Raw genomic sequence first — 17372 nt, forward strand, 5'->3', positions numbered from 1 at the left:
TATTTACATATGCTTACAAATTTGCGCTATAAAATGTTCAATTCGTTATATACTGATAATACAAACAAAAGTTATTACACAAAATCAAAATGTCTTTTAAATTGTTTTCGAATATATATAGTATTGTTTTCGAATATACATAGTATTGTTTTCGAATATATATAGTATGTATGTATATATAAATATGCATGTAATGGCCATATGGGTTTTAGAGTCCGGTATTGTTAGTTATTCCCAAATCTGAAAAAAATTTAAATTAGTTTTAAGATCAAAAATAATCGTATAGTAAATATGGAATTAAAATATATGTAAATAAGTAACGCTTATTTTCATATATATCATATATATCTGACAGCATGATGAAACATTCTGTGCGATATACATACATATGGTAAGCTACCAATTTATATGCTGCCTGTCACATGCTTAAATTGCTATTAATTATTACCATTTTTAAGAGCCAACCTTTTATTGTAATTTTTTATCATTTTTAGATTCAAAATTTGAAAAAAAAAAGTCTTTATATATGTGCATTTTCTTTTCTTGCATAGAGCATAACATATATGATTTTATAAAATTGATTTACCACTTCCACATAATAATTCCAAAAGCAAGCATTTTAATGTTAGTCGTTTCAGCTTCCTCCATGAAGAACATCAAAGCATACGTTACAAACTCTTACAGGCTTATTTATGCCAAACTTCAGAATGGGCACATCGTTATTGGAACATTTAGAGCACAGAACTCGCCCACAATGTCGACTGCAATGAAACAAATACATATATTTAAAAAACTGCACATTTGAAAATGTTTGTAGAAAGTTAATTTATTTGGTTAATATTCAAATGCGGTTGACGCACTCAAAATGTTATAAATCGAATAAGAATAATTGTAAAAGAAAGTTAAGAATAAATGTTGGTTTTAGTTTGAAAATAAAATAAAATATACAAACTATTAAACAGTGTTGCACTATCGGGCTTATTATAGCTTTAAATTCAATACATAAAATTAAAGTGATTTTGCAAAACGCTATTGAGTCTCAGTATTAAATGTTTAAAAAAAATTTTGATGACGAGATCGAAATATGAAACTAAGATTTATAAAAAAAAAATATTTTAAAGAATAACTAACAGACAATAAACGAAAATAAATCTTAGATTCGGCGAGGGAAGATTGTATCATCAGTCCAGCAAACCTTGTTCAGAAATTTCTCCGAAACCTAAGAGATTTAATTGAGGAGAGAGATCTCGTGACCACACTTAGAAAATGCTGATAAGGCTTTTACAAAGGACACGAAATTAATTTTGAATTTTTGATCTTCATTTGAGGGAGTCATAAGAGTAAGACAAATCCGGACAACCAAAAAAAGTGCGATCTATTTCTAAGATAACCCTACATTTCATTATCGACGAAAGAGTAATATGTAGGAGGCCAACGAAGATTTCGATTAAAATTAAAGCCACTTTCTGCAAACAGCAATAAATGGCAAGCAGACACTTGGGGATATGACTTTGACTCCTGAACATATATATTGAATAGCAGAGTTCTAAATGATTGACAGACACTGAACTTGCAAGGAGTTGGTATATGGGCCAGGATGTCAGCCAACAGTCAGTGTGAAGCGTAGGCTTCAAATCATCACGGCGTGTCGTCAGCGGTCACATTTCAGAGTTTTTCTTGTAATGGGTCTGCCACAGTTTCGTTTCTCAGGCAATCTGGAATCTGAAATGTGAACCCACCGCGATGAGCATCCAGCAAATCCGTAGACGAAACGGGCGCTTTCCCAGGTCCAAGCAGCAAGCAAAACAAATCACCAATACAAATTTTCAGTGGAGGTAATGTCATCAAAAACGAAGGTTGCCATATCACTCAAGCAGAAGCCTGAAAATAAGTCCGTCAAAGCAGCGCCATGGCTGTAGAAAATGGATGGGATCAGAGGCAATAGGATATCTGCGCAAAAAGGCAGCGGTCTGATAAAGCGGCGAAATATTGGAAGCAAAAACCTTGTCCTCCAAATTGACCTGATTTCCGAGTGACCGATCTTCAAAGTATTGATCCTAGTAATGTAGAAGCAGATGGTAATGAATAACTGAATAGCGCTCATTAAACAACATGGAATGGGCCTCTGAATCTGGATTAAGTAGCAACTCCAAGAGCAATGCGCTTGATCCGGGGAATAGACTGATATTGGGAGAAAATTTTTTGCTTTCAGTGACTATAGCATATCGGTATATCATTCCTAAGAGGAGCAATCCCTGTCGGATGTTTTAAGGGTATCATCCTTGGTTGCTATCGAATGAACACCATAAAGAGAGGACAACCCCAATAAAAGGATATAAGCAATAAAAATTTTGGGATTTATGAAAGTCATTTAAAATCTTGGAATCGTCTAGGTTTTATTGACTTGACTAGACATATCAAAAACATGACTTTCCGTGCTCCGATTTAAAAAACAATATATATATAATATCGGTTCCGGTATCGAAATTTGATGTGCATTCAAATTGGAACATTTTGGTTAACGGATTCAGTTTCTGAATTAATTATTTTCTAAATAAAACATATTTTGCATTTTTCTTACCAGTGGTGCCTCCTTATAGTAAGTGAAAACTTTAAGCCACACTCTTGGCACAATTCTGATTCCGCCCACGGCGACTCCTGTGGTAATTGGTCCAATAGTTTGCTAAGCAATTGATCTGTAGCAAGTTTGTAATTGAAAATACTAATGCCATCACGGTTTTGAGCGCCAAGACAAGCACCGACTTTTACGAGCACCTTGCAAAGTGGAGCTTGACCTCGCATGTATGAAAGTAGCAATGGTGTGTTTCCGTCCATGTCAGGCACATTAATTGGATACTTTGGCATACACTCAAGAAATAGCTCGCAAATGGCTGCTCCCGAGTTGTCTTCCCCAATCCTACATAACTCATGCAACGGATTTCGACCTTTGGCATTGGTCGCCTCAGCGTTTACCCGCGATTCGGTTAGTAGCTCTCGTACAATTGCAAGCTGGCCACTGTGCACTGCAAGATGTAATGCGTTGTTTCCATCGGCATCAATTGCGTCATAATCGGCATTATTTTGGATCAACGCTGAAACTGCCGATAGGTTTCCACGTTCAATTGCTATATGCAGTGGCATTTTCTGGACAGAGTCTCGTTCGTTGACCCGGGCGCCTGCTAAAATCAAGTTTCGAATGATCATTTCATTTTTCGATGCAGCTGCCAGGTGGAGTGAAGTCGATTGATATGCGTCATGTACCCGCGAATTAACATCAACTTGTATAGACAATAAAAACAGAACACTTTCGAGGTCGTCTTTTAGGATGGCCACATGAAGAAAGTTACGACCACGCTGATCCATTATCTCAGCTGCATTTGGAAGTCTCTCGAGTATGCGCTGTGCAGCTTTGTGATTGCGTATGGCCAAAGCAGTTGCAAAGGGTGTCAGGCCTGATTTGTCTCGCAACTTTAGGTCTATTCCAGGGTGGCAAAGAAGAATGTTGATTATATCTTCATGTTGGTTCTCAATAGCGATGTGTGCTGCTGTTTTGTTATCAAAATCTACAGCGTTAACATTGGCACCATGATCAATAAGTGCTTGAACAACCTTTGTTAGATTCCATTGGCAACAGAGATGTAAGGGCGAGGCTTTGTCACGTGCTTCTTCTCCTCCCGATCCATTCGGGCCGGGTTGACGCGGAGAGTCTAAATCGCATTGGTTTCGAACAAGAAACATTGCTATGGACTCATTATTTTCATCAATTGCACGGTGCAACAACGTTTGTTGGCAGCCATCAGGACCATCGTTCCAGCAATCGGTGTCAACCCCGTGTCGTACAAGAATCTGCGCCACATCCTCAAATCCCAATTCTAGGGCTGTCCATAATGGCGAATCTGTGGTATTATCTAAGGTACTCAGATCCACTCCCTTTATGCATAGGGCATCTACTACTTTTGGTAAATGATAGCTTATAGCCAGCTGCAATGCAGACTTTTGCTCACCTAAAAGTTAAATAAAATATGCATTAAACGTATTTGCGTGGAATATATCTATCCCATATATCAAAACATGGACATGACATGACAGTTAAAACGCTCATGGTTCGAAAATTACGGAAAACTGTTATACGATTATTTTATTTTGGGGTTTTAGCAATCAACTTAATTTTTTTTTTTAAAGATTTATATGCAAACTCAGCCAATTGGATTCAAATAGGGATGCCTAATTTTCGTGTGATTAACTTTAATCTTTTCTTTTATATATAAATATAAATATATACATATATTACCTGTTAGTGCGTTAATCTCAGCACCTTGGTCCAACAAAAACACTGATTTTTCGCTGTCCCCGTTTATGATAGATTGATGTAGCAAAGTCAAGTCTTGACTATTTCTCGCATTAACATCTGCACCACCGGCAATTAGTATTGGAGCCAATTCAATTCGATCCAAGGCTAAGCAAAGACTGAGTGGTGAGTCTCCATTTACGTCCTTGCAATTGAAATCTATCTTCTCGGAGTCATCTTTGCGAAAATTAGCGAAGGTTTCAATAATTTCCCGGGCATTTACTTCGACTGCTACGTGCAGTGGCGATTTCATTTTGGCTGCACTCGTCTGTATATTAGGCGAAGCGCCTGCGTTGAGCAGTTTAGCCACAAGTTTTGGCATATTCTGTTGGACAGCAATGTGAACGGCGGACATTCCACAGTTATTCAGGTGATTAAGATTTGCAAAATCAGCCAAAAATATTGCTGCATTTTCGAAATCTTGTCCGGCTAGGGTGAGTACTTGCAATAGGCTATTCTTTGTGTCTGATTTTAAGGGATTTACATTTGCTCCCATCTTAAGAAGCCTTTCAGCAAGATTGAAGCTTTCCTTATTAAATGCGGTTAAGCTCAATTCAAGAGGGCACTTTTCGTCATTTGTGCGCAAATTAATGTCTATATCAGGCACATCAAGCAATAGGTTCACCATAACCATGTTATTAAATGTGATCGCAAGGTGCAGCGCCGTCTGACCGTGCATGTTTTTAATATTTACGTTGGGCTTGCAATCTATAATTTGTTTTCCAATATCAGTCATTTGAGTAAAATCATTGGAGTTGGCCTGGGTCTCCCCATAGCTACATACGATATGCAGAGCAGTATCGGCTGATGGCCTTGAATAATCAAGCAGGTATTAATTTCACATTATTCAGTGACACAATTAGTTAAAGTACCTGGACAAAAGATCAACAAGGCACTTCTGGCTTAAGAGGAAATTTGCAGCAAAATGATCAGCTCTCCTTACAGCATCTATAAGAAGTGTCGATCCCTGGACGAAAATGTTTGTTGAAAGAGTATAAAATCCAGGTTAATTACATTACTTACTTTGGCATCATAGGCATTAACGTCAGCAGATCCATTATTTACAAGAGTTTTGGCAATCTGAATATTTTTAGCTGATAGGGCCATTTGTAATGGGAGCTGCCCATGCTCGGACAAACTATTCACCAATTCTGGTAACTGCAAATATCAAAATATATCAAGGTTCATATTTTAATCGTTTTAATGATATTGATTAGCATATATTAAGTAATTATAAAATAAATAAATAATCTTCAAATAAATCCAAAATCTTAGTTAAGAATTTCTGAAATTTAATTTTTTTCTATTACGGAGGAAATGATATTCTAATTTCCATCGATTTTGCATTTTTGCTCTATACACATTAAGTTTATTAGTAATAAATCATTATAACACTTCCATCGGAAATCTATATCTATATAGCAAAAACATTTGTGTGGTTCTAAATCCAAATATATAAATCACATGCCTTCCAAACTGTCATTGTCGTAAGTTAAATCTTCGCGAAACTGTTTCAATGATTTGGTATTCCCATCAGATCCGTATTTAATTGAAAACAAATATAATACGAATTATGTTTACTATTTTTGGAACCCCAAAAAAAAGAATCTGAAGAATGTTTTGTTGAAACCGAAAATGGAAATGTTTTACTCAAATGGAAGCACGCCAAATTACTTTGAATACTCTAATACCGAAATTATAAGAGTATATTCGTTGGTGGAATTTCCGCCATACTGCTTAAACGCAATTTTCTTTGACACCCTTAATTCACTACATACTTTAAAGTTAAAACATACAGTGTCTCAGACCTTATTTCGAATAGTCTCTAGCAAAAAAGTGCTATCAATTTTAAACAAAAAAACAAACGCCAAATGTTTAAATGCTAATATGTTTAATGTTATATCACGTTTGAAAAAGAAACTTCAATTTTTATTAAAATATTAAGTAATTAATTATAATTAGTCAAAAACTGAAAACGTAACCAAAATACATGTGCAAGCTGATTTGGGACAGTCTTAAAAAAGCAACATTTTTGGGTATAAAAACTTAAATAAAGATGTTAATACTTAGTAAGATATCCTTTAGCCTTAACAACTTCCCTTAACCTATTATTCATGGAAGATACCAGCTTCCGTGTAGTTTCTGGGTTGATTTTGCTCCTCTCATCCAGCAGAGATCTTGTTTCCTGGATATGCTGTGATTCCAGATGTTATTTTCCAGCAGAAACCACAAATTTTTAATAACATTTAAATCTGGAGACTTGGCCGGTGGAATTATCATGTGGGGGAAATTCCAAATAAGTCAGGACTGTACTAATTCAGACTTATTCTTTGGGTCGTTGTCCTGGTAGAACCGGAAGTAAATTTTTCTGTAATATACTGAGGTACACATCCCTGTCTATTCTTATTTCAATAAACACCAAATTTTTGACGCCGGCTACCGAGATACATGCCCATCCCATGACACTTCCTCCGCCGTGCTTGACTGTTGCCTTTAAGTTTTTGGGATTCGGCTCAGTATTAGACTGTCGCCACCCATAATTCCGTCCGTCCCAGCCAAAGTGTTGAATTTGGACTCATCTGCAAATATGAATTCCAAAATTCCAAATTCTTGTCCAAGTGAGTTTTGGCGAACGTCATCATGGTCCCTTTATTTTTTTGCGCTTATAAAGGGCTTATTCCGTGGTACTCGGGCATTGAAGTCATGGTTGCGCAGAACCTGTCGCACAGTTTCCACACTTTACTTTTCCCCATTTCATCCTGCACCTGTTGAGTCAGTTTTGGAACTGACAGCTTAGGATTTTCCCTTATTTTCCTGATGATCCTCCGCTCTTTCTGTTCGGTTAAAATCTTGTTTGACGTCATTCTGCCCTTGTCCTCTGTCCGACGAATGATGTAGTATACAGTTGACTTGCTTAGATTGACCATTTCAGCTATTTTGCGATATCCGTTTGCTCATAGTCCTTGTTGGCTGGTTGCATCCGAGATGCAGGATATATCTAAACTGACTACGAAGGATTGGTCTATTTATACCGAAAATAATCAATTTTTGAATAATAATGTATAATTAGTTTATGGCAGACAATTAAAATTGTTGCTAGACGCTGGTCGAAATAAAGTCTGAGACATTGCGTGTATACTTTTCTGTGGCCGTGTGTTTCTGCTAGGTTCATTGGAGATCTACAAAATTGATATAATCGATAATTGCAAATCGATAAGAGGCACATGACTGTACAACTTTAAATCTGAAGTCGCATAATCTTGTTGAAGTCGACCTTCAAAGATTGCCACCAGTCACACCCATCCCCTCCGTTTCATAAATCGACAATGTCTCTATTCTCTTCAGTTTTTGAGCTAGAATCACTAAATTTGTAAGATAAATTAACCACTATTTAATATCGATATAATATTGAGTTAGTCGCCAAATTACCGGTATCTCAAGATCGATTGAAAAATGTAATGTTTGTAGTTTAAATTATAATTTCGATTATTTCAGACCTTTTCAATTAAAAGTCATTCAGAGATTATCTATAGTAACTGTTTTTTCCAAAAGAGATAACATTCTTTACATTCAACATTCGTAAAGCATTTGCGAATTTTAGAAATTCGCCCGTGAATTTCGTTTCTTGAGCGATGATTTTTCGCATTTCATTTAGCTGTTCTGAGAAGCTGAAAATATTTTTTAAAGAAAAGTGTCAAATATTTTAACTAATTAGTTTATTATTTCGCAGACATAAAAATAACCCGATCTACTTCCTTATTTATGCAGCATAAAATTGGCGTATTTAAAAAAAGCATCACCGCAAAATCTTTCCGTATGATTTTCTGGATTGTCGTGCGTCGGGAGTGGTGCTACAATTCGCAAAAGCGCAATACTGAGAACGGACGCTGTTGATCTGCCAGGCAATTGCAAAAGTAAATAGCAATTTTCTTATGAAAAATCAACATTGATGCATTTTGAATTATTTTTAATCTGTTCTGAAAACAAGCTAGCAAATTTATTTTACATAAACATTGTGCGAGCAAACCTCAAATTATGTTAGTGTAAAATATGTCAGAGAAACAGCAATTTCCCGTTTTGTTCGTGCAATACATCGTTTACCTCAGTACGATAACCAGGGCTGCCTGCGTACCTCCGAAAGAAGGATAATAATGTGATGAACGATAATTATATTGTTTGGGACTCTTGTGCAATTTAATAATTAAATTTAAGACGAAAAATATATTTCAGTTTATTTTTATAAATTTAAACAATAAATAATACAGATCTTATATGCCGTGTAGCTCACTCAAAAAAGCGATTGAAACTCACAGCGAGAACAAAATGTTGTGCTTTGTGCCCCCAAAAACTGAAGATTTTTACCTGACATAAATAAATTACATTTAAAATGTTTTGTTGGAGTTGTTATGTAATGGAAGTTAGAAATATCCAATAAATCGACTATATATTTGTTGTGCAAATTACAGAAAAATGTATTCCTTACTTGGAGTAAAAATAAATCTTTTGATGTCTCTGAAAATATTGTTGAATGTATCCCAAGAGTTTTTACTTTTATATTAGAGCAGTAACTATTAAGTTCTGTGCTGTGCTTATCAAGGATATTTTGACTATGCACTTGGCCATTTGTATAGTGTGACGTAAATGAGCAACTCTGTTGAATCACGGCCTGCGCAATCTTATTTCTCACATTTGCAGTGCTGCGTTATAAATGTGAAACTGTGACGTCACTGCAGATATGAGCATCTTAAATCCAGCCTTTCTTTAGACATAAGCAACAACCTTGTATGCTTTTTTATTTGTTTCATTGTTGCTGTGTGCGAACATTTATGTTATTGATAATTGTGCGTGGTACTTGTAGACTTAATGCTGTTCTAAAGCAAATAATTTACAAAAGTAAATACATGTGTATATTATGTATCTACTCCATTTTAAATTATGATGAACGGAAATTAAATAATAATAATAGTGGAAAAAATATTCAACTTTCCTTTCAAAGCACATACATATGTACATCATATGTATGTATGCATATATATATATATGTATATATATATATGTATATATGTATGTAAATAGAATTCGGCAGCACTTTCTCCATTGCCGGTGACTTGTTTTGTGAATCGACACTAATACTTATGTACCAGAGTTTGTACATACATAAATTGTGCCATATTTTATACACACATACAGAAATCTGCATGTCTTTATCGCACGACAGAAAAATAATCTACAAATGCTGTATGAATTTATTTATGTATGCATGTATGTATGTACACATGTATTACTGTCTGAACGGAAGAAGGCATATGCATATGTACATACATGCGTAAACATATTGTTTTTTATATCCAGATATTAGCATAATTACACGCACATACTTATGTGAGAATATACCAAATGATTAAAAGTATGAGTTGGACTGCACACTGCAATAGTTTTGGTTACTTGTGCCAAACCGTTATTGTGTTCGCTGTTACTATTGGTTTAGGTTGGTATTTTAATATTATATCGTAATATATTAATAGATGTTTTATTCTAAATTTACATACCCCCAATTGTTTACATATATACACTTTATATATATCTTTACATATAATTCTAAATCGAACTTCAAAGAAAGCAAATATTGAGCAATATATATAAGATATAAGTTAGTCGATTCTGATTGCGTCCGTCTCCAAACTCTAGACTAATTTATAATCTCTGCTGAAAATTAGCATTCTAAATTCGGGTTCAATGCACCTATCATTAGAACTAAGAAGCCATAACAGCTACAAAAAACAATTGGTAATTGGAATGGCACCTTTTTTTGGCAAAATAAACATTGGAAAGTGAAAAAGTTGCATCGGGCGTAGCCGGCTGCAAAATAGTCTGATACCAATGTAATAACAGGTGACAAATGACAGGTGGGGGCGCGAGAGGTCGTGGTCCGCCTTTCGAAGGGTTGTTACTAGCAATATCCGTTTCAAACTGACTGAGACTAGCTAAAAAATTATAGAAGATACCGGTATTTTAGATTTTTAGAACAAAGTGAGCGTGGTCAATTGAAGAACGTCGAGGGCTGAACAATTACTACAAATATCGATATCGATCTATCTATTTAAAAAGTAATGACCAGTTTATTAGGGATACATCAATTTAAGTGACTATAAGAACTAAAGATTCTGAATTGCAATAGAAGTTCTTGGATAAATACTTTAAGCCATTTCCAAATTATTCATTAATTTTTACCATTGAAATATCGACAATACAACTTGTACATTTTGTGACTAATTCTAAGATTCAAATTCATTTCTATGATCTATATAAAATTTCATTGTAATCTGTGTGGAAATTCAATTTTCATGCGCCTAGCTTTAAACTAAAGTCGAAGTTCTACATAAACATGAATTAATTTGAATTACATTTTCTGAAAAGTTAGAGGAAAGCTTTTGTTTTTTATTCGATTGATTTCAAAATCAATTTGAAAATTCCCTGACGAATGCATTTACATTTTCCGTAAATATTAAACCATTGTGAGTTTTAAATAAGTAAATAACAAAGATATACAAATATATATTTCAAGATACAAGTCTGTAGACAGACAGCATGAAACCAATAATCTCTTCTACTTAAAAATGTCAAATAATGCTTATAAGTCTATAATGCGAGAATGTGGTCAATATTAATACATCAACTCTACTTTCAGGCAAGTGCACAGCAAAAGATATATTACAATGTTACAAATGTTCCGTCACTGTGGAAAAATATTTTGTTGACAATGCAACTATTATTACACCATTGTGTTCAAAATTTGAAGAGTCGTCTCCTTACATGGTTCAATGCCCATATTCTACGATGTGTTTAAAAACTATTTCCATTTTACACATTCAAAATGGACAGCGGCAGGAAACCATTACAAGAGGCTGTGCACAGCAAAAGAACACTACTCAGGTTCGCATTTTGTTTGCCATCGAAAAAAAAGTATGCCCATTTATATTAAAATACATTTACTTTGATTCTTTGCAGATATTTCGTAATAGGCAATGGGAGCAGGAGCACTTAGTGGAGGAGGTATACGAGGAAGGATGCAAAGAAATTCAAGGTAACAATTTGGCGGGATCAAAAAACGTACATTGTTATTGCCGTGGAGAACTGTGCAACTCTTCAAATTCCTTCATTCTTAATGGAAAATTGTTAAGCGTGTTTATTTTGTTGAACGCCATTTCGATATTTGGTGCCACATTTTCCTAATTGAATGTTTTCTTTTTAAAATATAAACGTTTGCAATTTATAATAATGAATTCTGTGCTGTTGTGATAATCTATATAATTAACAAAATATCTTGTATGCCGTTTTGTGATAATAGCAATCCAATTTCTTGACGCATACTTGAAATCTTGAAGATAAATAAAAATGATGTGTGGCTGAGTGTTTTTTAAATGGATTTGTTTTTGTTGTTGCCTTTGCTAAATTTGTCTAGTTTATTAAATAAATAAATAATTACTTATTGAATATTTAAAAAAAATGGGTTCAGTTATTTGCCTTTTTTTTCTTCCAAGAATGTGCCAACAGTAGACATGTTTAAAATGCTTAGACTATATTTATTAGATTCTAATTCCCTCCTTGTTCTGACATAAACATGCAGAGATTGTCAAAACACCCCTTGTTGAGGTTAGCACTTTCTACTCGCCGAAATTGAGCCACAAACTTTTCCCTTGACGTATATCGCTCAAATTCACAATTAAATTATAATTTTTGCATTACATTTTAACAATAAACCAACTATTCAATAACTATGTATTGATTACAATCAATTTAATTTTGACTGGAGGAAAGATCCATTTTAAGCACTTTTAGCACCCAAATTTGAAATCCAAATTAAAATTGTATTCCTTGTAAATAAGAAACACAAAGAAATAACAACAACAAAAGACAGCATGTGTCGGCTGAGGCAGCATCGTAAGAATTTATGCAGCTGTGTTGCGCAAGTTCAATACGCTTCTGCTTTTTGCGTCAGCAGTGCTCCGACAGATCTAAAATACTTGAAAGATGAAAAGCCGAGTAAACAAAACTTGCAAATGTATACTACAATAGAATAAATAATGTGAAAATTGGTAAACAGCTACGTAAAACTTTCAATGAACATATAAGAAAACAAGAAGCTATGCCGAAGATAACACACCCTTTAAAAGGTAGTCAAGCTGTCGACCTCTAAATTTTGACTTCTGCTGAAGTTACTGCGACGAATAAGAGGAGTCGATTCTATCACTGCCCGGCGTTCAGAAGTAGAAAGTTCAGATTTTAGGGATATCCCTTTGTAAATATAGCGTAACTTCCTGATATTTCAGCTTTTTAAACAGATTTTTAAAAAGCCACGGACGAAAATACGGTGCCACAAGTAAAGCAGATGGGGTGTAGGCCGAGCGGTATTACAGAGAGTCACGGAAGTGCTTCAGTTCAGGTGACAAGCGCCATAACCTAAACTAATCTACGTTTAAGACAAATGTTAATTATTAAATTTATGTGTCTCGATTGGCTTTCAAACAGGATTTTATGTAATTCTATGGATTTTTCGATATCATAAATTTGTAATTAATTTTCCTTATATGAGCTAAATCTTCTGAGATTGGTGTGGATATATTTGGAAATCAATTATATATTCATACTACCGATTGTTTCTATGGGAGCCAAATAATACAGTGGAGCTTTCAGGTCGGCTCCAAACTTCCTTCAAAAATACGAATAAATTCACATTTTCAACCAGAGAACTTCAAAACTCAGCTCAGTTTAACAATAATGACAAAAGGGCAAAACCGTATCTCTTTCAATTTAACCCTCTAAAGGAAATAAAAACTATTAAAGTAGTACCCAGATGCGAAAAAATAGTACCGCTACGTCGTTTTGTATTTTTAATATATTGCTTTTTATTCCACCTATACGTTAAAGGTAATACTGCTTCGGTTTCTTGTTTATATACTTTTTTCTTTAATTTAAGAGGTAAAGTGGCAAAAGTAACGAAAAAATAAGAGCACTCCTTACACACTCTTTAAAGTAATCGTTATGTCTCGCAGATTTGTGTACTATTTATTATTTCGATCATTAAATTTAAAACAAATTCAAAATTAATCCATTACGAAATCATAAAATAAAATATATTGGATGGATAATTCCATAAAGGAGTCGGTGGATTTCTTGGGTGTTCGAATAATATAATTTCGACAGTGCAATCAGTTCGATTAAGTCTCGGAGAACTCATGCCTCGCTCTCTATACATCAAGAGCCCTTAAAATGCACAATACTGAATTTTGGATTAAAATTCACAATAAGTGACTAAACATGAAGGGTGATGCATAATGGTAAGGGCTTGAATGGACTAGATTCTAAATATTGAAATAATGCCATTATAAACCGATACATTTACGTTCATATTTTTGATTCTTTGATGAATATGAGAAGCCACTAATATGGATCCTATAACAAGACAATAACCCAAAACACACCAGCAAGAAAGCAATGGAATAGCCTGCGCAGACACGTGACCTCAGCCCTTTTGAAAATCTGTGGGCTGACGTCAAAGTAATTTTCAACGTATAACTTTGGAGTGTAGTTTGGAAAACTATGCCAGTTCTTGGTTGATTCAATGACAAGATGTTGCGAAGCCATTAATGACAGTATGCGGAACGGATATACATAATATATTTATAAAATAATCTCAACTTTAATAAATAATTGGCTGTAAGTAATGAAGTTGTTATTTATTTATAATTTTAATAATTAAAAGTGCACATTTGAACAGTGGTTCAATTATTGTTGTATTCGAATGCATACTCAAAATTAAAAGTTGGAAAAACTTGGGTACATATATACGGAAAGACGAGCGGATATTGCACAAAATCAAAGTATTCTTCTACCTTCTGAATCAGGGTACACAATTAATTAAAAAGACCTACAAATGAGTTATTTACACCATTTACTTGAAGCCACGCCGATCTCAGAGCGAGAATGTAAATTAAGTTATTTTATTAACGGTGGAGCTGTTGATGATCAAAATAAAATACGACTTCATGTCTAACATTTTCGATGTTCTTAATAGAGCTGTTCTTATTTAGTAAAATGAATAGATTTACTTATAAGGCTGGGACACCAAGACAACAAATTATAATTACCAATTTAGATAATATAATTCTTCTTCGCCCACATATTGTGCCAAAAAAAAAGAAAAGTCTTTTCGGCGGCTTAAGCAAAGTCTTATATCGAGATAAGCGAATAGTTATCGAAATGGTCTTTTTAATTTACTTACCACAGAAGCATTTTCAGCAAGACACAAGCAAACAACATCTTCGCGCAAAAGTCTTACTGCCGCATGGAGGGGATATTTGGTTTTGCTTTTGAGCATTTTAAAGAGTAGTGGTCCAGACATGTGCTCAAAGTCCTGCGGGGTCAAATCATCCCAGTGCGTGGATATAATTCCCGAACAGTAATCAAGAAGCATAGCAGCACCCGATTCTTCAGCAACGCAATAGAACCGCACACAAGATCGTACACCCACTGAGGCCACCAAAGCTCTCTCACAGAGCCCCAAAAGAGCGGGTAATGAGAAGCGATGGGCCACTCGCAAAAGTCCCAATGTCAATCGATCGTGTTGTAAATCAACAATATCAGTATAAATCCAACGCAACAGCGCTGTTGCTATATCCTCCTCCAAATCGCTCCAATCTAACTCTTTTGCGTTGGCCAATGCCTCATTTCTCCATTTCTCCGAGCGTGCATGAAGGACAAATTTATGTGCCGGCATAATTGTACCGTTGCTGTTGGTTTTAATCTGAATGTCGGAATATATGGAGCGTCCATATAGCGAAGAGGCCGTTAGTGCGAGTCGTGACACAAAACTGCTGAATTCACCATTGGTCTCCGCATCGGCTGTTGAGGCAACAACTTCGTTGTATTTGCGTTCTAATTCTACATAACTGAGTTGTAGTTTTGTGTATTCATCCCTTAACAGGGACAGGTGCTTTTGCAGTTTGGTTATTGAGACAACGTCGTTACAACCTAAGACAATGAGTTTAAAGCTTCTTAATTCTCGTTATTGTATAAATACATTTGTACGAAACGCTTATTCATACGTTAGTGCATTGCATATTTATGATTGTAGTTATTGGTTCAATAACAATTCTTGTATTCTCTATTTAGGTGGAATGCAACAGCGCATAATGTTAAATACATACCCATTCTTATTGTCTAGATTTCTATGCAAACAGCAAAATCAAAATATATGCTTATGAACATTTGCCTCTTGATAAATAAATCGGTATTAATCCTCCTCTAATGTTGCACAGCTGTATCAAAATACTAACAAAAGCATCGAAGCAGCTATATATCGATTTTTGCACAACAATTTTCAATCGATGAATTCTCTTGGTTGGCGAAAAATGGTACACATACGGAGCATCCTTATCATAATATAAATATATTTATTAAACAGTTCATCAACAATATTGTTAATCAATTAAATCTCTTTTTAAATTATAATATTTAATTTTTAAATCTAATTATATTTATCGAAAATTTAATTTATTTATAATACATTAAACTTTTGTTTTATGAGTTAAACTTTATAATAATAAATAAAATATGTTAATATTTTGGAATAAAATAAAAATAAAATCGCATTTAGGTTTTTAAATGTTAATAAAATCGAAAGAACTACTTGCCAGTAGCCATATCACTTAGCCACTATTACGATTATCAAGAACAGACAACCAGTGTGTAATTATACAAGGTGGTCTCATTGCGACTGTGCTTATCATTTTCGTGGTACCAGTTGTTAAACATCTGTTGTGGAGGCCGGTCGATAAGTTCCTATCTTTGCACAGTGTATATTAGCGCTCAATGCGTTTTTCGCTCTCATTTTTTTGGTCAGTGTCTGAGAATTAGTTGGTTGTCTTTGAGTAACTGTTTGATGATCTTGAAGCACCGCCGCATGTTTTGTTAATACTACTTCATAACAATTTAAGCTTTTGAATTTTCCGAAATTGTAATCCAAGGATTTTGATCGATATTAAAAGGGGTTAATGCTATATGGAATATTCCGTTAAAATTTGCTGATGATCAGTGGTGCTATTTAAGGTGTTGGACAAAAATTGACGATCATTAAGAATGACATAGAATATGAGACTTATTAAAAATCCCCACTTACAAGGAATCTAACCACTTTGGTACCGTAGCATCACACATCATTATTAACAACGTGAACTTTGAAAAATCATGAATCACGATCAAAAATCCCCCTATGCCTATGGATCGCGGATACCTTTTCCAAAAGTTGGCATGTCGTTTTTAAAGGTACCGTTCGGATACTACCACTTTCGCAACACACATATGCATAAGAAAGTTGAGTGCTTTATTTTCTGGTAATTTATACACTGTCTCACTTAGTCTTTTACTTGGCTAGCCATGCCAATCAGCATCAGCATCTTCTATAAAAGTGCTGTTGGACAATAGGGTACTCGCATTAATTTTCGTGATGAGCTAACGTCCTCAATCTTAATATATGGAACTTTATTTTAATGACGTATTTAATTCCCCAATAACATATCGCATACTATGTTTTCGCTGCTCTTGCGATACTCTATATTAGCTTGTAGCTGCAATGACCAGAGTGACAGCTTCCCGATTAGTTTTTTCATTAATGCAGATAATGGTCTTGGCAGCTACAAAGCCCTCCTTCTCCTCAATGGAAGGGAAAGAATGGATAAGCACGCACAAACGAATATAGGGGCAGTGGTTATCGTGAGCTTCTCCATTGCTTGTATGGCTTCCTCACTCAGTAAAATCTTGCCATTCCACTTCTTTAGCGATGCCTTTTCCAACCGGCTGTCTTAGACTGATCGATCTGCAAATTTTTGTAGTAGCACCCGGTAAAGCTATTAATTTGGTTAAATTACCATTTGATTCTGCTGATACATTAACATTGGAATGTTCATTTGCATCAAAAGTGCTAATAATCCCAGAATCAGGAAATTGGGAGCGAATATTGTGGATG

General features: G+C 34.8%; 2 protein-coding genes across 2 annotated transcripts; one reads left to right on the forward strand and one right to left on the reverse strand.

The window, feature by feature from the left end:
- Nucleotides 1-90: 90 nt before the first annotated feature.
- Nucleotides 91-15670, reverse strand: LOC6570022 (rabankyrin-5). Its single transcript, XM_032741729.1, has 8 exons — nt 15556-15670; nt 14631-15379; nt 5372-5506; nt 5221-5315; nt 4292-5160; nt 2582-4004; nt 587-761; nt 91-240 (listed from the first exon to the last, which is right to left on the reverse strand). The coding sequence occupies exons 1-7, from the start codon at nt 15557-15559 to the stop codon at nt 635-637; spliced, it is 3402 nt and encodes a 1133-aa protein (XP_032597620.1). The 5' UTR covers nt 15560-15670; the 3' UTR covers nt 91-240; nt 587-634.
- On the forward strand, nt 9706-11786 carry LOC116806020. Its single transcript, XM_032741730.1, has 3 exons — nt 9706-9836; nt 11037-11281; nt 11357-11786. Exons 1-3 carry the CDS (start codon nt 9746-9748, stop codon nt 11579-11581), a joined length of 561 nt encoding a protein of 186 aa, XP_032597621.1. The 5' UTR covers nt 9706-9745; the 3' UTR covers nt 11582-11786.
- Nucleotides 15671-17372: the final 1702 nt, after the last annotated feature.

This window comes from Drosophila grimshawi, unplaced genomic scaffold (genome assembly GCF_018153295.1).
Source record: "Drosophila grimshawi isolate 15287-2541.00 unplaced genomic scaffold, ASM1815329v1 contig_1148, whole genome shotgun sequence".
In the NCBI taxonomy this organism is placed as follows: Eukaryota; Metazoa; Arthropoda; class Insecta; order Diptera; family Drosophilidae; genus Drosophila; species Drosophila grimshawi.